Here is a 24,625-nt window from a genome sequence, read left to right as displayed (position 1 = left end):
AAGGACAGAGGGGCAAGGGAGACCTGAAGAGGGGGTGCCAGGAAAGGACAGAGGGGCAAGGGAGACCTGAAGAGGGGGTGCCAGGGAAGGACAGGGGGGCAAGGGAGACCTGAAGAGGGGGTGCCAGGGAAGGACAGAGGGGCAAGGGAGACCTGAAGAGGGGGTGCCAGGGAAGGACATGAGGCAAGGGAGACCTGAAGAGGGGGTGCCAGGGAAGGACAGAGGGGTAAGGGAAACCTGAAGAGGGGGTGCCAGGGAAGGACAGAGGGGCAAGGGAGACCTGAAGAGGGGGTGCCAGGGAAGGACAGAGGGGCGAGGGAGACCTGAAGAGGGGGTGTCGGGGAAGGACAGAGGGGCAAGGGAGACCTGAAGAGGGGGTGCCAGGGAAGGACAGAGGGGCAAAGGAGACCTGAAGAGGGGGTGCCAGGGAAGGAGAGAGGGGCAAGGGAGACCTGAAGAGGGGGTGCCAGGGAAGGACAGAGGGGCAAGGGAGACCTGAAGAGGGGCTGCCAGGGAAGGACAGAGGGGCAAGGGAGACCTGAAGAGGGGTGCCAGGGAAGGACAGAGGGGCAAGGGAGACTTGAAGAGGGGGTGCCAGGGAAGGACAGAGGGGCAAGGGAGACCTGAAGAGGGGTGCCAGGAAGGACAGAGGGGCAAGGGAGACCTGAAGAGGGGGTGCGAGGGAAGGACAGAGGGGCAAGGGAGACCTGAAGAGGGGGTGCCAGGGAAGGACAGAGGGGCAAGGGAGACCTGAAGAGGGGGTGCCAGGAAAGGACAGAGGGGCAAGGGAGACCTGAAGAGGGGGTGCCAGGAAAGGACAGAGGGGCAAGGGAGACCTGATGAGGGGTGCCAGGGAAGGACAGAGGGGCAAGGGAGACCTGAAGAGGGGTGCCAGGGAAGGACAGAGGGGCAAGGGAGACCTGAAGAGGGGGTGCCAGGAAAGGACAGAGGGGCAAGGGAGACCTGAAGAGGGGGTGCCAGGGAAGGACAGAGGGGCAAGGGAGACCTGAAGAGGGGTGCCAGGGAAGGACAGAGGGGCAAGGGAGACTTGAAGAGGGGGTGCCAGGGAAGGACAGAGGGGCAAGGGAGACCTGAAGAGGGGTGCCAGGAAGGACAGAGGGGCAAGGGAGACCTGAAGAGGGGGTGCGAGGGAAGGACAGAGGGGCAAGGGAGACCTGAAGAGGGGGTGCCAGGGAAGGACAGAGGGGCAAGGGAGACCTGAAGAGGGGGTGCCAGGAAAGGACAGAGGGGCAAGAGGGACCTGAATGGGGGTGCCAGGGAAGGACAGAGGGGCAAGGGAGACCTGAAGAGGGGGTGCCAGGGAAGGACAGAGGGGCAAGGGAGACCTGAAGAGGGGGTGCCAGGGAAGGACAGAGGGGCAAGGGAGACCTGAGGAGGGGGTGCCAGGGAAGGACAGAGGGGCAAGGGAGACCTGAAGAGGGGGTGCCAGGGAAGGACAGAGGGGCAAGGGAGACCTGAAGAGGGGGTGCCAGGAAAGGACAGAGGGGCAAGGGAGACCTGAAGAGGGGGTGCCAGGGAAGGACAGACGGGCAAGGGAGACCTGAAGAGGGGGTGCCAGGGAAGGACAGAGGGCAAGGGAGACCTGAAGAGGGGGTGCCAGGGAAGGACAGGGGGGCAAGGGAGACCTGAAGAGGGGTGCCAGGGAAGGACAGAGGTGCAAGGGAGACCTGAAGAGGGGGTGCCAGGGAAGGACAGGGAGGCAAGGGAGACCTGAAGAGGGGGTGCCAGGGAAGGACAGAGGTGCAAGGGAGACCTGAAGAGGGGGTGCCAGGGAAGGACAGAGGGCAGGGAGACCTGAAGAGGGGGTGCCAGGGAAGGACATGAGGCAAGGGAGGCCTGAAGAGGGGGTGCCAGGGAAGGACAGAGGGGCAAGGGAGACCTGAAGAGGGGGTGTCAGGGAAGGACAGAGGGGCAAGGGAGACCTGAAGAGGGGGTGCGAGGGAAGGACAGAGGGGTAAGGGAGACCTGAAGAGGGGGTGCGAGGGAAGGACAGAGGGGCAAGGGAGACCTGAAGAGGGGGTGCCAGGGACGGACAGAGGGGCAAGGGAGACCTGAAGAGGGGGTGCCAGGGAAGGACAGAGGGGCAAGGGAGACCTGAAGAGGGGGTGCGAGGGAAGGACAGAGGGGCAAGGGAGACCTGAAGAGGGGGTGCCAGGGAAGGACATGAGGCAAGGGAGACCTGAAGAGGGGGTGCCAGGGAAGGACAGAGGGGCAAGGGAGACCTGAAGAGGGGGTGCCAGGGAAGGACAGAGGGGCAAGGGAGACCTGAAGAGGGGGTGCCAGGGAAGGACAGAGGGGCAAGGGAGACCTGAAGAGGGGGTGCGAGGGAAGGACAGAGGGGCAAGGGAGACCTGAAGAGGGGGTGCCAGGGAAGGACAGAGGGGCAAAAGAGACCTGAAGAGGGGGTGCCAGGGAAGGACAGAGGGGCAAGGGAGACCTGAAGAGGGGGTGCGAGGGAAGGACAGAGGGGCAAAGGAGACCTGAAGAGGGGGTGCCAGGGAAAGACAGAGGGGCAAGGTAGACCTGAAGAGGGGGTGCCAGGGAAGGACAGAGGGGCAAGGGAGACCTGAAGAGGGGGTGCCAGGAAAGGACAGAGGGGCAAGGGAGACCTGAAGAGGGGGTGCCAGGAAAGGACAGAGGGGCAAGGGAGACCTGAAGAGGGGGTGCCAGGGAAGGACAGAGGGGCAAGGGATACCTGAAGATGGGGTGCCAGGGAATGACAGAGGGGCAAGGGAGACCTGAAGAGGGGGTGCCAGGAAAGGACAGAGGGGCAAGGGAGACCTGAAGAGGGGGTGCCAGGAAAGGACAGAGGGGCAAGGCGACCTGAAGAGGGGGTGCCAGGGAAGGACAGAGGGGCAAGGGAGACCTGAATAGGGGGTGCCAGGGAAGGACAGAGGGGCAAGGGAACCCTGAAGAGGGGGTGCCAGGGAAGGACAGAGGGGCAAGGGAGACCTGAAGAGGGGGTGCCTGGGAAGGACAGAGGGGCAAGGGAGACCTGAATAGGGGGTGCCAGGGAAGGACAGAGGGGCAAGGGAGACCTGAATAGGGGGTGCCAGGGAAGGACAGAGGGGCAAGGGAACCCTGAAGAGGGGGTGCCAGGGAAGGACAGAGGGGCAAGGGAGACCTGAAGAGGGGGTGCCAGGGAAGGACAGAGGGGCAAGGGAGACCTGAATAGGGGGTGCGAGGGAAGGACAGAGGGGCAAGGGAGACCTGAAGAGGGGGTGCCAGGGAAGGACAGAGGGGCAAGGGAGACCCGAAGAGGGGGTGCCAGGGAAGGACAGAGGGGCAAGGGAGACCCGATGAGGGGGTGCCAGGGAAGGACAGAGGGGCAAGGGAGAACTGATGAGGGGGTGCGAGGGAAGGACAGAGGGGCAAGGGAGACCTGAAGAGGGGGTGCCAGGGAAGGACAGAGGGGCAAGGGAGACCTGAAGAGGGGGTGCCAGGGAAGGACAGAGGGGCAAGGGAGACCTGAAGAGGGGGTGCCAGGGAAGGACAGAGGGGCAAGGGAGACCTGAAGAGGGGGTGCCAGGGAAGGACAGGGGGCAAGGGAGACCTGAAGAGGGGGTGCCAGGGAAGGACAGAGGGGCAAAGGAGACCTGAAGAGGGGGTGCCAGGGAAGGACAGAGGGGCAAGGGAGACCTGAAGAGGGGGTGCCAGGGAAGGACAGAGGGGCAAGGGAGACCTGAAGAGGGGGTGCCAGGGAAGGACAGAGGGGCAAGGGAGACCTGAAGAGGGGGTGCCAGGGAAGGACAGAGGGGCAAGGGAGACCTGAAGAGGGGGTGCCAGGGAAGGACAGAGGGGCAAGGGAGACCTGAAGAGGGGGTGCGAGGGAAGGACAGAGGGGCAAGGGAGACCTGAAGAGGGGGTGCCAGGGAAGGACAGAGGGGCAAGGGAGACCTGAAGAGGGGGTGCGAGGGAAGGACATGAGGCAAGGGAGACCTGAAGAGGGGGTGCCAGGGAAGGACAGAGGGGCAGGGGAGACCTGAAGAGGGGGTGCCAGGAAAGGACAGAGGGGCAAGGGAGACCTGAAGAGGGGGTGCCAGGGAAGGACAGAGGGGCAAGGGAGACCTGAAGAGGGGGTGCCAGGGAAGGACATGAGGCAAGGGAGACCTGAAGAGGGGGTGCCAGGGAAGGACAGAGGGGCAGGGGAGACCTGAAGAGGGGGTGCCAGGGAAGGACAGAGGGGCAGGGGAGACCTGAAGAGGGGGTGCCAGGAAAGGACAGAGGGGCAAGGGAGACCTGAAGAGGGGGTGCCAGGGAAGGACAGAGGGGCAAAGGAGACCTGAAGAGGGGGTGCCAGGGAAGGACAGAGGGGCAGGGGAGACCTGAAGAGGGGGTGCCAGGAAAGGACAGAGGGGCAAGGGAGACCTGAACAGGGGGTGCCAGGGAAGGACAGAGGGGCAAGGGAGACTTGAAGAGGGGGTGCCAGGGAAGGACAGAGGGGCAAGGGAGACTTGAAGAGGGGGTGCGAGGGAAACACAGAGGGGCAAAGGAGACCTGAACAGGGGGTGCCAGGGAAGGACAGAGGGGCAAGGGAGACTTGAAGAGGGGGTGCGAGGGAAACACAGAGGGGCAAAGGAGACCTGAACAGGGGGTGCCAGGGAAGGACAGAGGGGCAGGGGAGACCTGAAGAGGGGGTGCCAGGAAAGGACAGAGGGGCAGGGGAGACCTGAAGAGGGGGTGCCAGGGAAGGACAGACGGGCAAGGGAGACCTGAAGAGGGGGTGCCAGGGAAGGACAGAGGGGCAAGGGAGACCTGAAGAGGGGGTGCCAGGGAAGGACAGACGGGCAAGGGAGACCTGAAGAGGGGGTGCCAGGGAAGGACAGACGGGCAAGGGAGACCTGGAGAGGGGGTGCCAGGGAAGGACAGAGGGGCAAGGGAGACCTGAAGAGGGGGTGCGAGGGAAGGACAGAGGGGCAAGGGAGACCTGAAGAGGGGGTGCCAGGAAAGGACAGAGGGGAAAGAGGGACCTGAAGGGGGTGCCAGGGAAGGACAGAGGGGCAAGGGAGACCTGAAGAGGGGGTGCCAGGGAAGGACAGAGGGGCAAGGGAGACCTGAAGAGGGGGTGCCAGGGAAGGACAGAGGGGCAAGGGAGACCTGAAGAGGGGGTGCCAGGGAAGGACAGAGGGGCAAAGGAGACCTGAAGAGGGGGGTGCCAGGGAAGGACAGAGGGGCAAGGGAGACCTGAAGTGGGGGTGCCAGGGAAGGACAGAGGGGCAAGGGAGACCTGAAGAGGGGGTGCCAGGGAAGGACAGAGGGGCAAGGGAGACCTGAAGAGGGGGTGCCAGGGAAGGACAGAGGGGCAAGGGAGACCCGAAGAGGGGGTGCCAGGGAAGGACAGAGGGGCAAGGGAGACCTGAAGAGGGGGTGCCAGGGAAGGACAGAGGGGCAAGGGAGACCTGAAGAGGGGGTGCCAGGGACGGACAGAGGGGCAAGGGAGACCTGAAGAGGGGGTGCGAGGGAAGGACAGAGGGGCAAGGGAGACCTGAAGAGGGGGTGCCAGGGAAGGACAGAGGGGCAAGGGAGACCCGAAGAGGGGGTGCCAGGGAAGGACAGAGGGGCAGGGGAGACCTGAAGAGGGGGTGCCAGGGAAGGACAGGAGGCAAGGGAGACCTCAAGAGGGGGTGCCAGGGAAGGACAGAGGGGCAGGGGAGACCTGAAGAGGGGGTGCGAGGGAAGGACATGAGGCAAGGGAGACCTGAAGAGGGGGTGCCAGGGAAGGACAGAGGGGCAGGGGAGACCTGAAGAGGGGGTGCCAGGGAAGGACAGAGGGGCAAGGGAGACCCGAAGAGGGGGTGCGAGGGAAGGACATGAGGCAAGGGAGACCTGAAGAGGGGGTGCCAGGGAAGGACAGAGGGGCAAGGGAGACCTGAAGAGGGGGTGCCAGGGAAGGACAGAGGGGCAAGGGAGACCTGAAGAGGGGGTGCCAGGGAAGGACATGAGGCAAGGGAGACCTGAAGAGGGGGTGCCAGAGAAGGACAGAGGGGCAAGGGAGACCTGAAGAGGGGGTGCCAGGGAAGGACATGAGGCAAGGGAGACCTGAAGAGGGGGTGCCAGGGAAGGACAGAGGGGCAGGGGAGACCTGAATAGGGGGTGCCAGGGAAGGACAGAGGGGCAAGGGAGACCTGAATAGGGGGTGCCAGGGAAGGACAGAGGGGCAGGGGAGACCTGAAGAGGGGGTGCCAGGGAAGGACAGAGGGGCAGGGGAGACCTGAAGAGGGGGTGCCAGGAAAGGACAGAGGGGCAAGGGAGACCTGAAGAGGGGGTGCCAGGGAAGGACAGAGGGGCAAAGGAGACCTGAAGAGGGGGTGCCAGGGAAGGACAGAGGGGCAGGGGAGACCTGAAGAGGGGGTGCCAGGAAAGGACAGAGGGGCAAGGGAGACCTGAACAGGGGGTGCCAGGGAAGGACAGAGGGGCAAGGGAGACCTGAAGAGGGGGTGCCAGGGACGGACAGAGGGGCAAGGGAGACTTGAAGAGGGGGTGCCAGGGAAGGACAGAGGGGCAAGGGAGACTTGAAGAGGGGGTGCAAGGGAAACACAGAGGGGCAAAGGAGACCTGAAGAGGGGGTGCCAGGGAAGGACAGAGGGGCAAGGGAGACCTGAAGAGGGGGTGCGAGGGAAGGACAGAGGGGCAAGGGAGACCTGAACAGGGGGTGCCAGGGAAGGACAGAGGGGCAAGGCAGACCTGAAGTGGGGGTGCCAGGGAAGGACAGAGGGGCAAGGGAGACCTGAAGAGGGGGTGCCAGGGATGGACAGAGGGGCAAGGGAGACCTGAAGAGGGGGTTCCAGGAAAGGACAGGGGGGCAAGGGAGACCTGAAGAGGGGGTGCCAGGGAAGGACAGAGGGGTAAGGGAGACCTGAAGAGGGGGTGCCAGGGAAGGACAGAGGGGCAAGGGAGACCTGAAGAGGGGGTGCCAGGGAAGGACAGAGGGGCAAGGGAGACCTGAAGAGGGGGTGCCAGGGAAGGACAGAGGGGCAAGTGAGACCTGAAGAGGGGGTGCCAGGGAAGGACAGAGGGGCACGGGAGACCTGAAGAGGGGGTGCCAGGGAAGGACAGAGGGGCATGGGAGACCTGAAGAGGGGGTTCCAGGAAAGGACAGAGGGGCAATGGAGACCTGAAGAGGGGGTGCCAGGGAAGGACAGAGAGGTAAGGGAGACCTGAAGAGGGGGTGCCAGGGAAGGACAGAGAGGTAAGGGAGACCTGAAGAGGGGGTGCCAGGGAAGGACAGAGGGGCAAGGGAGACCTGAAGAGGGGGTGCCAGGGAAGGACAGAGGGGCAAGCGAGACCTGAAGAGGGGGTGCCAGGAAAGGACAGAGGGGCAAGGAGACCTGAAGAGGGGGTGCCAGGGAAGGACAGAGGGGCAAGGAGACCTGAAGAGGGGGTGCCAGGAAAGGACAGAGGGGCAAGAAAGACCCGAAGGGGGGGTGCCAGGAAAGGACAGAGGGCAAGGGAGACCTGAAGAGGGGGTGCCAGGGAAGGACAGAGGGGCAAGGGAGACCTGAAGAGGGGGTGCCAGAAAAGGACAGAGGGGCAAGGGAGACCTGAAGAGGGGGTGCCAGGAAAGGACAGAGGGGCAAGAAAGACCCGAAGGGGGGGTGCCAGGAAAGGACAGAGGGCAAGGGAGACCTGAAGAGGGGGTGCGAGGGAAGGACAGAGGGGCAAGGGAGACCTGAAGAGGGGGTGCCAGGGAAGGACAGAGGGGCAAGGGAGACCTGAAGAGGGGGTGCGAGGGAAGGACAGAGGGGCAGGGGAGACCTGAAGAGGGGGTGCCAGGAAAGGACAGAGGGGCAAGGGAGACCTGAAGAGGGGGTGCCAGGGAAGGACAGAGGGGCAAGGAAGACCTGAAGAGGGGGTGCCAGGGAAGGACAGAGGGGCAAGGGAGACCTGAAGAGGGGGTGCGAGGGAAGGACAGAGGGGCAGGGGAGACCTGAAGAGGGGGTGCCAGGGAAGGACAGAGGGGCAAGGAAGACCTGAAGAGGGGGTGCCAGGGAAGGACAGAGGGGCAAGGGAGACCTGAAGAGGGGGTGCCAGGGAAGGACAGAGGGGCAAGGGAGACCTGAAGAGGGGGTGCCAGGGAAGGACAGAGGGGCAAGGGAGACCTGAAGAGGGGGTGCCAGGGAAGGACAGAGGGGCAAGGGAGACCTGAAGAGGGGGTGCCAGGGAAGGACAGAGGTGCAAGGGAGACCTGAAGAGGGGGTGCCAGGGAAGGACAGAGGTGCAAGGGAGACCTGAAGAGGGGGTGCCAGGGAAGGACAGAGGGGCAAGGGAGACCTGAAGAGGGGGTGCCAGGGAAGGACAGAGGGGCAAGGGAGACCTGAAGAGGGGGTGCCAGGGAAGGACAGAGGGGCAAGGGAGACCTGAAGAGGGGGTGCCAGGGAAGGACAGAGGGGCAAGGGAGACCTGAAGAGGGGGTGCCAGTCAGGGACAGAGAGGCAAGGGAGACCTGAAGAGGGGGTGCCAGGGAAGGACAGAGGGGCAAGGGAGACCTGAAGAGGGGGTGCCAGGGAAGGACAGAGGGGCAAGGGAGACCTGAAGAGGGGCAAGGGAGACCTGAAGAGGGGGTGCCAGTGTGGGACAGAAGGGGTAAGGGGTCCCTGGGGGTGGGTACCAGTGGATGGGGGCAGATATCTTTCCTGCCGCAGCAGGGTGTGACGGGGAAGGCAGCTGCATGTTTTAATGTCTTCTTTCACCCTTCAGTGTTGTTGGCAGCGTGTGAAGGTCTTTCAGGCACCAGCACAACCGGCATAGCGCCTCCCCTCCCCCACCTGGACTCCAGGCCCATTCACCCCCTGCGCCGTTCACACCCCAGTGTTCACCCCCCCCCCCCTCCGGGGCCATTCACACCTGAGCAGACACACCGGAGCCGGTCTGGGGGTCTCACTCAGTCTGCAGACTCGGGGGGTCTTCATTCAGATTCTAAATGACCCCTCGTTTCATGTGTCTAGCAAGGGGCGCGATGCCGGGTCTAGCTAGCGCTATACAATACTTTAAAAATAAAATAAAGATAGTTGGGGGGGGGGGGGTCATGTGGGTCTGAGGCTGGCTCCAGCGAGCCTGAGAGTGTCTCGTGCACAGAGCTGAAGAGGTCACAGATCCTTGAGGTGTCCCTGTTAAGGTGTACCGCGTTGTTATTCTTGTATCATAAAGCGCTGTTTCCACTCCTCCGGGCTTCAATGCGCTGTGCAGAGGGAGCGTGTGAAGACGCTTTGCACAGTGAACCTCAAGGTGACTGGTGACACGACGGAGCGAGCACCCGGGGTCAGACCGGCACAGTGCACCATTAAGGGGCCAAAAAAGTGCATGGGCAGGAGGCGGGAGGAAAGCAGTTCACCGTCGAAAAGACGTCCGGGCCACGCGCGCGAAGGTTCCAGAAGAGGCAGAGGGAGATGTGGAGGCATGAAGAAGGACATGTATGTGTTCACGCGTGTCCGCGCTCCGGGCAGGGTGTGGCAGAATGGATGGACTGTCGGTAGTTTTTCTTTTAAAAGATCGGCGGCGCCGGTGCCATGGGGCTGTGGCCGCGTCCTCCGGTGATGCTGCGGCCTCCGGGTGAAGTGCCGAGTGATGTAAAGTGCCACCGGTGATCTTTTCATGAACGGTCGGGCGTGGGTGTCAGAGTATGTTGGGTCCCAGTATGAGGAGATCTCACGGGGGCCATGCTGGGCTCGGGTCTTGTGAGCACACTAGAGGGCGTGTCCGGGTCCGTAGGCTGGACAGATGTGAGGTTCTACGTCCAGATGTTGGTAAGAGGTTCTTCGTCCAGATATTGGTAAGAGGTTCTTCGTCCAGATGTTGGTAAGAGGTTCTATGTCCAGATGTTGGTAAGAGGTTCTACGTCCAGATGTTGGTAAGAGGTTCTTCGTCCAGATGTTGGTAAGAGGTTCTACGTCCAGATGTTGGTAAGAGGTTCTTCGTCCAGATGTTGGTAAGAGGTTCTACGTCCAGATGTTGGTAAGAGGTTCTTCGTCCAGATGTTGGTAAGAGGTTCTTCGTCCAGATGTTGGTAAGAGGTTCTTCGTCCAGATGTTGGTAAGAGGTTCTACGTCCAGATGTTGGTAAGAGGTTCTTCGTCCAGATGTCCAGATGTTGGTAAGAGGTTCTTCGTCCAGATGTTGGTAAGAGGTTCTACGTCCAGATGTTGGTAAGAGGTTCTTCGTCCAGATGTTGGTAAGAGGTTCTTCGTCCAGATGTTGGTAAGAGGTTCTTCGTCCAGATGTTGGTAAGAGGTTCTACGTCCAGATGTTGGTAAGAGGTTCTTCGTCCAGATGTTGGTAAGAGGTTCTTCGTCCAGATGTTGGTAAGAGGTTCTACGTCCAGATGTTGGTAAGAGGTTCTTCATCCAGATGTTGGTAAGAGGTTCTTCGTCCAGATGTTGGTAAGAGGTTCTACGTCCAGATGTTGGTAAGAGGTTCTACGTCCAGATGTTGGTAAGAGGTTCTTCGTCCAGATGTTGGTAAGAGGTTCTTCGTCCAGATGTTGGTAAGAGGTTCTACGTCCAGCTCGTCAGGCTGGGCACAGTGTGCGAGTCATCCTGGGTAGGTTGCTGCCATTCACACCCCAGGGTTCACCCACCCCTCCGGGGCCATTCACACCCCAGGGTTCACCCACCCCTCCGGGGCCATTCACACCCCAGGGTTCACCCCCACCCCCCTTCCGGGCCATTCACACCCCAGGGTTCACCCACCCCTCCAGGGCCATTCACACCCCAGGGTTCACCCACCCCTCCGGGGCCATTCACACCCCAGGGTTCACCCCCCCCCTCCAGGGCCAGTCACACCCCAGGGTTCACCCACTCCTCCGGGGCCATTCACACCCCAGGGTTCACCCCCCATCCAGGGCCATTCACACCCCAGGGTTCACCCCCCATCCAGGGCCATTCACACCCCAGGGTATTTGGCTGATTTTAGATGAATATTTTAGAGTTTCAAAACTTCACACTTAGAAGGTTTTTCGAGTCAGACCAGTCTATGTTATCCAATGGCAGGAGAGTGAGTCATCGGTTTTCAGGTGAGTACTCGACTGGTGAAGTTAAGGTTCTGGGCTTAGACTCAGGGGTCCCCCAGGGTCAGGTAGGTACAGTTAGTTCAGTCCCAGCGGCGCAGGGGCGGCCGGGTGCAGAGGTAGGTAGGCCCAATGTTATCCAATGAGAGGCAGGGGACCTTCGATTGGTGGCTGCTGGCTAGCAGGCCACGCGGCTGTGGGAGCTGGGCTCCTGGTCACTTGCTCAGGGCAAATGGGGAAGTAGAATGGGGTACAGGTTGCCCTGCCAGGGGCACTCGGGCGGCTGAGTGCAGGGTGCTTTTGAGCCGTCGGGCGCTCAATGTTATTCAATGGAGATCTTGAAAAGGGAACAAAGGCTGCAGGCTCGGGGATGGGGGATCCTCTGGTGCGACCAACACTTCGAGGGGTGAGTTGGGACTTTGGAGGATAGGTAGGCACCCAGGAGTTGGGCACAGGGGGCCGTGGGGCGCCGGGTGCAGGGGTGTCTTTTGAGGTTGGGAAATCTTACCTCCTGCTGGTCGCGGTTGGAGGGGTCTCTTGTCTTGAGGCTGCAGGCGTCGTCGAGGTCGTCGACGAGGGTCCTTGGGCACTGGATTCCAGGCCAGAATCGCCGGGGGGACGTCCTCAGTGTCTTGATTCACTCCAGCACAGGCCAGGCTTGGCGGGTGCAGAGTTTGCAGTTCCGGGCTGATGCCAGGGCTTGTTACTTGCTTTGAGCAGTACCACTGCTCGTGGGAGACCCAGGTAGTCAGAGTCACAAGGCAGTCAGGTCCTCCGGGGTTTTTGAGGTTGCTGACCACTGGAGACGCCGGGGTTTAGCAGGAGTAGGTTCGAGGGTCGACAGGCCGGTAGGGCTGGGGCCAAATCAGTTGGTGTCTTCCTCTTTTTAGCTGCTGCACGGCAGGTCTTCGTGTTCCTTGATCTTCTTTCTTCTTTCTTGTTTCGTAATCTGGATCTAAGGAAGGAGGTTCAGGGTGCCCCAAAATACTACATTTAGGGGTGTTACAGTTAGGGCAAGGGCAGGGGCCAATAGGTCCCTGTCCTGGGGTGGGTACACCCCCTAGCCTGCTCCTCTTCTGTGGGAGGGGGGCATGAGCCTAGCTGGGATTGGGCAGGGCTCCCCATCTTCAAGATGGCCGGAGCTCTTAATTACATCGAACACCCCCTTTGAAGAGACCTTTTGTCATCCCACTTAAAGCCCTGGAAACAACACCATGCCAGTCACGTCACGTCATGGCACTGTGCATCATGCATGACTCATGACTTCCAAGGTTTCAGATTGACTGTGCAGGGGCAGCTGGAACCCCTCCCTTTGCTTTAGGAATTACAGCCAGGGGTGAGTTCCTGACGGGTCTCTTCTGTCTGCAGCTCTGCAGACGAAGGCTCGGCTCACAATTAATGTGAAAAGGTGGATGAGAGAGTAAGTGAAGGGATGGGTGGATGGCTGGCTGGATTATTGAAAGGGTGAATGGATGGATGATGGATGATAGAGAATGGGTGAATGGATGAGTGAAATGATGGATGGATGGATTGATGAATTGATAAGTGAAAGGGTGAAAGGATGGACAGATGTGTGAAAGGGTGTATGTAAGGATGGATGAGTGAGTGAAAGGGAGGGTACATGGGCAAAAGGTTAGATAGATGAGTGAAGGAGTGAAAGGGTGGCTGGATGAGAGAAACGATGGATGGATGATTGAAAGGATGAATGAGTGATAGGGTCAATGGATGCATTCATGAGTGGATGAGTAGATGGATGGTTGGGTGGATAGAAGGAAGGAAGGATGGATGGCTAAGTGAAAGGGTCGATGGAGAGAGAGAGGGGGGATGGATGTGTGGATGACTAAAAGGGTGAATGTGTGGATGGATGAGTAAGTGAAAGGGTGGCTGGATGGGTGAAAGGGTAAATGGCTGGATGGATGAGTGAATGGATGGATGGGTGGAAGAGTGGATGGATGAGTGTGCTGATAGATTGGGTGAAAGGGTGGATGGATGGATGATGGATGAGTGAAATGATGGATGGAAGGATACATGATGGATAGGTTTGCAAATGGTTGAATGTGTTTGGATCTGGATTAGCTGCATCTTATGCTTGCCACTTTACTTCTCACAATGGCTATCCAAGCAGATCTTCCCGACCATGTCTCTCACCAAACGTGCCTGCTCAGGACCATGAATAGTAAACAAAATATCAGACTGGACAACCCAGTGCTGTAACCATATATATAAATTATTATCATATAAAATTCCCCAAAAAGACCTGCACAGTTGATCAAAGCTGCGTGCAAACTGAAAAACCATGAAGTACGCGATTATTTCAACCTAATATAAACTTATTTTGACTAGTGCTTAAATGGTTGTCTATTTACTTACTTGCATACTATTGCGCAACCTCCTCTGATGGGTCTGTAAAACGTACATTTTGTCCAGAAGTTTTGTCCTGAATTTTGACGACCTGTCCTGAGTTTTTGTTTTGAATTTTGACCCTTTGTCCTGAATTTTTACACTCATCATCCTGAATTTGCACCCATGCCAGTTGGTCACCCTAGCGCAGGCTGCATTACAGCCTGTATGGAGAACATGCCCAGGCCCCCATTCCCTGGCTGAGCGTTGAACCACGGCGCTCAGACCAATCGCAGTGCTGCATTGCAGCATTCTGATTGGTATGGGGAGCCTAGCTGTGCTTCCTGGAGTCTGATGGAGGAGAGCAGGAGCAGACACGCAGGACCCAGCAGCAAGGTAAGTGCTTATTTATTTTTTAAAGTTACATTGCACCCCCTCACGCCTCGCCACCCGCGAGCCGTGCTGGCCGCCACTACTAAGTGGCGAAGTCTGGCTCAATGGTTAGAGCGGCAGACCCTGGTGCAGAGGTCTAGCCCGGGACCAGGGTTCAATTCCCCGCCTCGGCGGGTCTTGGGCTCAAAATTCCACGGACCTGATAATTCTCGCCTCGGAGCCTATTCCAATCATGGAGTCACACTCTGCGACTCTGGGCAATAGCTTGCTTAATCTCCACAACGGCCCCCACAACGCTAAGGATGCCTGGCCTCCACCTTGGGGGGTGTCCAGGAGTGGACCCCTCACAGGGAAAGCCAGGATGGGTTCCACAGCGGTATTCGTACAAGAGCCTTGAGACCCTTGCGGTTGAGTAGTGCGCTATACAAGTATCAATTTACATTTTAAGTCGGAAAGCCTTGCTTTGTGAGTTGTTTTTTAGAAATAAGCCACACTTTCCTGTGAAGGCTTCTGACCCATAGGATAACATTGGGAATAACTTAGCTTTGATTGCCGTCAGAGCTGGTTTCCAAGTTGGTGCGGGGATCATATGAAAAGTTTTTTGAAAAGCTGTAATGAGTGAAGCCAAGCGGGCTGTAGTGTGTTGGAGTCTGGGGCAGTGGCGGTCTTTAAGCATACCCCAAAGTATTTGTACCTAGAACTGTTTTCCACCAAGTTGCCTCCCAGGTACCTTTTCCCACCTTGTTGTGGTCATCTCCAAAAATTACTATTTTGATTATTTTTTTTCTCAGTTCACTATTTTGCCGTTCCGTGTGCACTATAGGGCCCGCGCATTCAACAGCTTTAGCAAGCCAGTTAGAGTTTAGTTCAGCAACACTGTGTCATCTCCATATAGTAGCGATGTCAACAGTTATTTACCCAGTTTTGGGGGGTAGAATGCGTCTCATCCAGTGATTTGCTCAGGTCCTGGATAAACAGTTTGAACAATAATAGTGCGAGTCCACCCTCCTGTTTTAGACCTTGCCCGAGTCTGATCTCCAGGGATAGGCCCTTGTTCGTGCCAAGGCTCACTTTTGCACAGGTGTCTGAGGTCAGAAGTTGCCCAACACGTAGGTGATTTGACGAGATGTTCCACAATGCCAGTTTGTGCCACAGTAAAATGTTGATTTGCCTGGTTCCTGAGCCTTTGGAGCTAGTTTCTTCTGGACAGGTCTGTGTCCCCGGAGATTAAAGTCTTTTTCGAAGGCAGCAGTCCTCCCAGGGTTTTCAGAGGTTGCTGGCTGCAAGACAGGTTGCAGGTTCACCAAAGCTGGAGACACACCAGTAGGGCTGGGGCAAAGGCAGTCATCTTCAGTCTTCTCTGCAGGGATGTCTTCTTTCTTCTTAGGTCATCTTAGATTTAGTTTCTAGGTCTGGGGCACCACCTAAATACTAAATTTAGGGGCATTTTAGGGGAGTGGCTGGTGGGGCCAATGGGCAATTTACTTGGGGTGATTACACCCACTATTATGCCAGCCTCCTGTGGGAGGGGGCATAGACCTAGCGCTGATTGAAAGGGTCCCCCATCTTCAAGATGGCGGGGGCTGGAAGATGTGCTTCACCTCGCCTCCCCCACCTTAGGGGTGGAGTTGGCAGAGGTGGGCACACCTCCTATTCTTTTAGGTTTTCCTTTTGCTTTTCCCACCCATAGTGGGGGTGTAAACCGGGGGCTGCCATCTGCTGCTAACAGCAGAGGCTGGGAGTCGCATTACAACCGCGGCAGGCATTTGAAGCTTCCCCTTCGAGCCCTGGCCCATCCTGGCAGGGGGGCGGCATCTTTGCGCGCATCAGTACCCACATCGGGGTTGGTAGGTTTTCAGGGGGCACCTCTGAGGTGCCCTCTGAGTACATGGTGTTATAATTCTCACACTGGCATCAGTGATGATTCATTACCAGGAGTAGTTTGGTACCAAACACTCCTGTGTTCAGTGAAGCCATCATGGTGCTGTGGAACTCGAGTTGTCGAGTTTCCAGCCCATGTACTCCCCATGGCTTCTCTGACACTTACAATATTTAAAAATTGACTTAAGTATTGTAGGATCATATCTGCGTATGCAGATATGCCCTCACCTGGGGTATAGTGCACCTTACCTTACGGCGGCTGTGAGACCTGCTAGAGTGGTGATTTACCTATACCTACAGACAGTGCTGACTGGCATGGCACCCAGGTAGGGTGCCATGTCGACTTTGTCCTTTCTCTCCTCAGAAGGGCATGCAAGCTGCAAGGGCAGTAGCATGGTCCTAGTGAGGGAGTCCCAGGGGACCCACTTCAACTCCCAGGCCATAGGCACTGAGGGTACCATTTTCTGGGGCTTGCAGGGAGCAGAAGAACAGATTGTGGTGTGGGTATGTTTTAGGAAAGAAGCACTGGCACAGTGGACCTGGTTTGCAGGGACCTTGTGCCCTAGAATTGAAACCACATCAAACCCAGGCAAAAAGTGGGGGCTAACTGTAGGAATCTGGCTCGGTATATACTGTACCAAATGAAGGTTTGGTGTGCACAGAGTCCAGGGAGTCCCTAGAGGTAGAGCTGAGGATAAATTAGGTAAGTACCAACAGCTCTCTTTGTGGTAGCGTGGCAAGCAGTTAGGCTTATCTAGAGGGTGTGTTGAGCGTTTATTATATTCACTCAATCAAGGACTGATACACACACTAAGAGACATAATCCAGACCATATAGGTAAGTATAAAAAAAGATATACTTATATGTTCGAGGCATATGGGCTGCAGATGGTACATTTATAAATAGGTCGCCATTTGGTGTTGGGCTAGGATGATTGCACTTTTTCCGCCATCGGGTTCGGATGAGGATCGAAGCGCTCCGGATCGACTTCGAGAATAAAGTTATATTTCGGCGCGTATTCCCTTTCCAATTCGACGGTACATGCCCTCCCTGCCTCTCGGAAACCTGTGTCTGTTCCAACACTATCTTATTTAGATACACTTACATGGGCATCTCTTTCTGTATTCTATCATACTACTCCATCTAACCCTACTATGGCAAAACAATCTAAGGATGGAGCCGATGCCCATGCGCACTAGCACCCAAGGGAGGAGTCGTTCGGTCTCGTGACTACAAAAGACTTCTCCTAGAGAAAAACAAGTGCAATCATCCGAGCCCAACACCAGATGGCGATCTATTCATAAATGTACCTCTATAGCAAGAACAGATGCATACTGGTAAGTAGCATATTTCTTTCTTTTAGAACCAAACAGGACTTGGCACAGGTTAGTAATATATACTTTCAAAATGCAAGACATTTACGGAAATGCAGTTGCGCTTGAAATGATAGTTTTGTATCACTTTTAAATGCAGTTTGTATCATGCAGCAGTATTTTCAGATTACTGTTGAGTTACTTTGGATTACTTTGAGTACTGGGGGTGGTATGCCTTGATGCCACACCTTAGGATCTCTACATACAAGATAAGTATGGCTTTTTATACTTTGCAATTAAGTTCACTTTCCTCTATACATTAGCGGTTCCACACTTAAAACAATTTTAGGCCCAAAATCTTATAAAATGGGGTCCTATTGGAGAAAAATGGTTATCTGTTTCGGAGGTAAATACTTGACCCACGAGGGTAAGCTATGGGAGTTTCCCAAGGTCTAGATGGGCACTCAAGTTGCCCACCAGCGGCACTGGGGCGGCTGGGTGCATAGTGCATGGGCCCAATGTTATGCAATAAGGCTAAGGGGGCCTCCGATTAGGGACTGCTGACGAGCAGGCCACTCGGTTGCGGGAGCCAAGCTCACGGGTTTAAGGTCAGCACTGCAGAGGCCAACGACCAGCACAGAAGCTGCACCACCAGCGGCACTGGGGCGGCTGGGTGCAGGGTGCGAAAAGAAAGTCGTGGACCCCGTTCTTTCCAACTGAGACCTTAGGTTTCGGAAAGATGCTGCAGGCTCGGACAGCGAGACTTCCTGCAGGCGACCTCCTGCTGGAGAAGTTGAGATCTTGAGGGATGCCTGGACACCGATGGCTGGGCCACCCAAGGCCCTTGAGCGTCGGTTGCAGGGGGTCTTCTGGCGTTGGGTTTTCTTACTAGCTTCGGTCATAGTCAGGGGGACCCTTCTGGCTGAGGCTGTAGGCTTCGTCTGGAGTCTTGTGGGAGGTCAGGGATCATCGGATCCCAGGTCAGGATCCCTGGGTAGACCTCCTGAGGGTGGCGGGCCACTAGCTCAGGCTGTGGGCGTCGGATGCATGATGGTGCAGAATTACAGAGTCCCCATAATCCTGATTCTAAAGGTGAGTCTTGGGTTGAGTAAATCCTGTGCTCACGGGAGACTGGGTCTGTGGGAAGGTCACAGGCCGGGTCCTCCAGGCTCGGGTGGTTGCTGGCTGCTGGACTCGCTGGGGTTCTTGCTGTAGGCAGGTCATAGAAGGGACAGACCAGTAGGGCTGGGACCAAAGCAGTTAGTGTCCTTCTCTCCTTCCTAGGTCAGCACAGCTCTTCGGCCCTTCTTTCTTCCTTGGATCTGAGGAGGCACAGTTCAGGGTTGCCCCTAAAAAACAGATTTAGGGGCTTAAAAATGGTGTGCAGGTTGGAACCAATGGGTCCCCACCTTGGGGTGGGCACACCCCCTATTATGCCACCTTCCAGTGGGAGGGGACATGAGCCTCTTCCTAATTGGCTGAGTCCCCTCATGTTCAAGATGGAGGGGAATGAGATGCGTGCTTCACCTCGCCTCCCCCACATGAGGGGTGGGGTTGTTCAAGGTGGGCACACCTCTCTTCCTCGCTTGGATTTCCTTCCGATTCTCCTGCCCAAAGAGGGGCCAGAACCAGTGGGAGCTAGTTGCTGGGGGAAGCAAAAGGCAGGGACAGCTTCCTAAGGCGGCAGGCCTTTAAAGCTTTCCCTTTTGTGACCCAGCCCATCCCGGGGGTGGAAGAGGCATGACACCTCTGCCCAGGATGGGCTTTGTTTCTGGACCCAAAGAGCAGCTCTACCGAGGGGTCCAGACACCTTTCTGGTGGTGGCAAATAGCAGGCAGCCATTCAGGAACCACACCACAGCTGGTCGTTTTTCAGGGGGCATCTCTAAGATGCGCTCTGAGTGCGTTGTACATCAAATCCCACACTGGCATCGGTGTGAGTTTAATGTGCTGAGAAGTTTGCTACCAAACTTCCCAGATTTCAGTAAAGCCATTATGGAGCTGTGAAATGAAATGAAATTAAATTAAATGGGGTTTTGTTAAGCGCAACTGCTGCCCTGAGGCGTCCAGGCGCTAGAGAACTAGGTTAGTACCCTCCAGTGTGATCGGCCCAGGGGATAGCCTGATTTATTGAAGAGAAAAGTGTTGAGCTGTTTGGGGAAGGTCATCAAGTTAGGATTAGATCTTAAATGGAGAGGGAGTGAGTTCCATAACTTGGCTGCGTTGTAGGAAAATGACCGACCTCCAGCTCTGGATCTCCGGATCCGGGGAACTGCCGCCAAAAAGGCGCGGGAGGAGCGAAGTTGTTTGTTGGGCCGATAAGGGGTAATCAGAGAGTGACTGATTGCTGGGCCAGATTTCCAGTATGCTTGATGAGAGATGCACATGGACTTGAACTCAATTCTCTCCCTGACAGGGAGCCAGTGCAGGGCTCTCAGCCCAGGCTTCACCGAGATTCTGCGTGGCAGACCAAGCAATGTGCGTGCTGCACAATTCTGAGTCCGCTGAAGTTTTTGCAGACAGTATTCAGGCGCCCCTAGATACGGGGCGTTACTGAAATCAAGGCAGGACTGGATTAGACCCTGCATGACTACCTGCTTGGCTTCAAAAGGTAGAAGCGGAAGGATTTTTTTCATCATCCTGATGAGACCGAAGCACGTTGCAGACAGCTTGGTTGCTTGGGTTTTGAAGGTCAGGGATTTGTCCAACCACACCCCAAGACTTTTTATAATGTCTCTGGGTGTGGGGGGTGCGCCCAAGCTAACGGGCCATAACAGCTCCATGGTGGAGGGAGCTGATGGACCAAGAAGCATAAGCTTGGTTTTATCCCCATTAAGCTTGAGGCACAACTTTGTCATCCAACTCTTGACCTGTTCCAAGCAAGTTGTCAGACTGGTCTGTGGTTGGTGGCAGTTCTTTTGCGCAAGGGAGACCACTAGCTGAGTATCGTCCGCATATGTAATGATCTTAATACCATATGGACGAACGATCTCAGCCAGCGGTCTCATGTACGCATTAAATAGCGTGGGGCTCAAGGATGAGCCCTGCGGCACCCCACAGCCAAGAGGCTTGCTCGCGGAGACAGAGCCTCCTTCAAAGACTTGAAAAGTCCTGTCACTTAGAAAGGACTTAAGCTGTGGAGTTCATAATGACCAACTTCCAGACCATAAACTCTTTATGGCTTTACTGCACTTACAATGTTAAAGAATGGACTTAGTCACTGCAGGGGTACAGAGCTCATGCAACTGTACCCTCACCCGAGGGCTAGTGCACCCAGGCCTCAGGCAGTGGATTGCAGGTATGGCACACAGGGATATGTGCCATGTCGACTCTTCACTTTCTCTGCAGGACCTCTAAGGGTAGCACAATATGTGCTGCAGCCCTCAGAGGTCTTCCCTGGTCACAAGGGGCTTACCTGTGGCCAGGGAGGTGCCAATGGTGGATACAAAGGTACAGGGAAAGAACCCAGACCCTGGGAGCCTGATTGGCAGGGACACAGGGCACATCAAGTCAGTCTGCTTCAGATGTCATTCCAATTTGGTATTTGAAAGGGACACCCTAAACGCACCTCTTCCAAATGCTGAGTCTGAATTGGGTAGCAAACAGCCCAATTCTACTAATCGGGCCAATTGAAACTGCAAAAATGCTTCGTACATCAGGCCCTTAGCTCTGTAAGATCATTCTAGAATCCCTGCAGTAAATCAAACATCATCCTACAGTCTGCAAAAAATAAAATTCACCTGTTCTCTTCCCATCCCCCACCAGGCCGAATCCAAGCTCTCTTCGGATCTCCCTGCGCCTAGTGGAGATATGTTTATGGTGCATTTTTAATAAATATATAATTATACTCTGAGGTAATGACAGGTCACTCTTTAAATTAAAGTATTCTAAGTCGGAGAGCTACTTCTGTTTCACCTTTTCACCAGATGTTTCTGCCCCATAGTTAATTGCTGCAGTATTTGCCTTTATTGTGACCTAAAAGCTTAATCATACCTTTTTTTTTTGTTCTTCCAGCCTCCCCCATCTAATCTCACCATCTCTCACTCCAACCGTACATTTTCGCACCCTTCGTTCCAATCCTACTACACCGCCATTGCTCTCTGGAACTATGCTGCCAAGGACCGTGTGCCTTGCAGAGACCCTGCAAAACCGGCTACAGATGGAACCAGAAAACAACCAGGTATGGCCAGCAAGGAACTGAATTCACTGCTCGTTCACCTCTGCACACATTCATTTTAATCTGAAACTACTGGGAGCGTGCACTCAAACTCCGAAACCCTCCTGGTCATGTAGAAGCATACACATATCAACAACGATAGGCTGCCTAAAGCCCATTCTCTCATTGGAACAGTTATTCAAGACCCTAGTTGCTCTAGTGTGTCTGCACAGCTACAAACTCAGAAGACATGATTTACATTTGTTCTAAGGAAGGGCAGAGGTCTGACCATGAAGAGAGCAGAGCCCTCAAACCTGAAACCACACTGACTATGTGCATCCACATCTGGCGCTTCTATGTGCGTGGGAACCCGCATCTAAAACCTGTCACTCACACCTGGAATCTTCATGCCCATTCTTACTCAAAGTTGGCACCCTTCAGAACTTGCTGACCCAAATGTGAAATGCATTTGCACACAGGCACCCACATCTGATACCTGCTAGCACAAGCACATCTGGATCGGAAGGCTATGGGTATGCACAACCAAGCGTAAGCCCCTCCGATCATGCGTTCCCTAATAAGATGCCCTCACATGCATGCTTACATATCCAAGTGTTTATGCACACTTTGGGGCTCATTACGATGGCTTAACGATCGTTATAAACAACTAATGGGAGATGCTCAGTCAATTCTTAAGGAACAGAAAAATGCTGAATGCTGCAGCAATGTTGGGACACAATTCGAATAGTTTGCCCACCACCTGGCTAGAATAAAGAGTCCATCGGCCCACCCTAACTGGCGGTTATCGTTATGCCATCGTCATGAGATTTACCCCTGTCATATTGTGATGGCGGAGGGTATTGCGGCGGACGGGAAGTCCGTCCGCCGCTTTTCTGCCGGTGGCAACCGTCACGATTGCCTGCCGGGCGGAGCAGGGGCTCTAATAATGTGGCGGTGCCTAGCAGGCACTGCCAGCCATATTAGGATTCCGAGTTTTAAAGGCTTTTCCATTGCGGCAGCGCTGCCATGGAAAGGCTGGCAGGGATTGTTTGTAGGGGCCTGTTCTGGGCCCAGACTTGTGTCTCGGGGAGATGGGGTGCACTTGGGGGGGGGGGGTACCTTTGGTACCCCCCTACATTTCTCTGCACCAAGTGGCAGGCACCGTGTGGTGCCTGCCATGTGGTGCAGCAAGATGCCTGGTATGCGATTTTAGCATCGCGTAGGGTGCTGCTGTCAGCAGCACCCAACGCAATGTTAAACCACAGAATGCGACCGCCGTGGTGGCAGACGCATCCTAATTCACAGTGCGGGACCGCCGCATGTCTGGCGGCCGGTCCCAACACCGCAGGGATGGCGGGCGTACTCGGGTCCGCACGCCATCCTAATGAGCCCCCAAGTTTTGAAATGCTGACATGCATTCACCCATGTGTATGAAACTCTAACACACAAAGTATTTTATTGTTTTATCCTAAATCGATCACCGTTCCCTTTGGAGGACTTGCAGCAGATACACATGCCGGATGTGAGACGAGCTCTGAAGTATTCAAATGAGCCACAAGAGTGTTTTGTAAAAGTGAGCAGTTGTTTATTGTTCTGTAAACCACAATTAGTAAAACCCCATGTTTGTGGCATGTGCAGCTGTAGATACACATCCTGTGCATTCTCCTGCCATCTAGTTTGAGCTCCCATTTGTGGAAGTTGTTTTTCTTTGAAGAAGTCTTTCGAGTCACAAGGTATAGTGTGTTGCTGGTAATGCACATGGGCATCGCCTCCATTATTAGATTGTTTTTTTCTCTTCCATTAGGTTCCTCCGAGCTCCGGTTCAACGCCATGTTGTGTTATCAGGGCCTTTCGGATTCTCCAGACTCGTCTGTACAAAAAGTTGTGGTGTATACACTTCAGTTGAAGTGTCGCACATCTTTTCTTTTAGCTCTGTGACCGAAAACCTCTGATGCCCCGCATGGGACCTAGCCCCTCCCAGGCTTCATCGATCCATCGAAGTTTGGCAATGTGCCCATAATGGAAAGGACTCCATTTCGTTACAGCCTGAGCAAAATATCAGAGGACAGACCTCCATCACATGTGTAAGCTCTGGCTGTCCCTGGACCATAAGGAGCTCTCCTGTTCATCGTGCCTCGACAAGACTCCAGACCTTTGTGAAGATCAACACATCATGAGCGAGCAGCAGCCAGAGACTTTTGGGGCAGAGGCCCAGGTCTTCTCGTTGGAGGAGAGCTCCGACGATGAAGCCGATGAACTACCGCCTGCACAGCACAGCGGCGACTGCCGCAGCAGTTGTATGTCAATACAACGCGGTTGTTACACCGCACTACCATTACAACTCGGGCTTTACAACGCAAGTCGTTATCACGACTTGCGCTGTAGGGTGCTGGACTTAGGAATAGTAAAATTTACTATTCCAACACCAGCCTACGTACAGTAGGGAAGGTGTTGGATTAGTAAATCTACTATTCCTTAGTCTAGAGCGCCCTCCAGCGCAAGTTGTGGTAACGACATGCGTTATATTGCCCGCTTTGTAATGGTAGCGTGGTGTAACAACTGCGTCGTAATGGATGTTCCCCGCCGCAGCAAGTACAGACTTGCTGCCCTACACCCCTAGACACCGCTCAGAAGCCGAGCATCACCCCCGGGGAGCTTCAAGGTGGCATGCCTTTAAGAGGCCTCCAGTCCGCCACTGCCACAAGGCCATGGCCAGCTCTAAACTAATACTTCGCACCCAGCGCCATGCCAGCTCTTGGCATTAAAGTCTTCGTCAAAGCCACACCGTTTGATGCTGGTGTTGAATCTGCCCCCAAGCTAGCTTCAGAGCTGAGACATTCAGAGCCGAAATCCAGCTTGGTGCTGTCGGGTCAGTGGCCATCCTCAGCACCAAAACGACTGGTGTCCAGGGCAGCTACCTCCACCGCTTCTGAGAATCAAGACCAGCCCATCCTCCAGCGCCTCCAAGAGGAGCTAAACTCCATTTAGCAGTGTATCCACATCCATCCGGAGACCAGACGCATCCCAGCTCAGCCTCCTCTCAAGGCAAAGGATCCTGTTCCTCCCGAGAGGAAATACACTTTTAAGGAAGCTCTGAATCCACCTTCGGAGCCGGTGCCTAAGAAACTTCAGTGCCATGACGGGGGCACTTCCTTGCCTTGTCTATCTCTATCTCGTGCTTTTCCACCTCCTTTGCCTTCCTCTCTGCCCCTTCCTTGCCATTACCACCAGCAGACCTGCCTCCCGATTCTCCTTAGGGATCCCCACATTCTGGTTTTGGAAGAGACAGTCCTAGGTCTCAATATGACCCATATGGCATGCCCTTTTACCCACCCCCTCAGAACGTCCCGTGGGATGACTATGATGTCGTTTCCGTGGGAATACTGACCTTGACCTTTACAATGCCAATACTATCTCATATCAGGAGTGTGAGGAGCTGGCCTGGTATATGATGTCCACTAATGTAAGTGGGCACCTTGCACCAGTCCAGGCAACCCTTATGGTGATTTAGGAGGTCTTAG

General features: G+C 55.7%; 1 protein-coding gene across 1 annotated transcript in view; it reads left to right on the top strand.

The window, feature by feature from the left end:
• Positions 1-24,625, top strand: part of SAP25 (Sin3A associated protein 25) — a 204,002-nt gene that overhangs the window by 97,625 nt on the left and 81,752 nt on the right. Inside the window, 1 exon segment of the mRNA XM_078668316.1 lies at positions 20,963-21,128. Coding sequence (XP_078524442.1) covers positions 20,963-21,128 — 166 coding nt within the window.

The sequence above is a fragment of the Lissotriton helveticus genome, chromosome 12 (genome assembly GCF_964261635.1).
Source record: "Lissotriton helveticus chromosome 12, aLisHel1.1, whole genome shotgun sequence".
NCBI lineage: Eukaryota > Metazoa > Chordata > Amphibia > Caudata > Salamandridae > Lissotriton > Lissotriton helveticus.
Note: the sequence above shows the minus strand (reverse complement) of the source record. Positions and strands in the feature narration are given on the sequence as shown.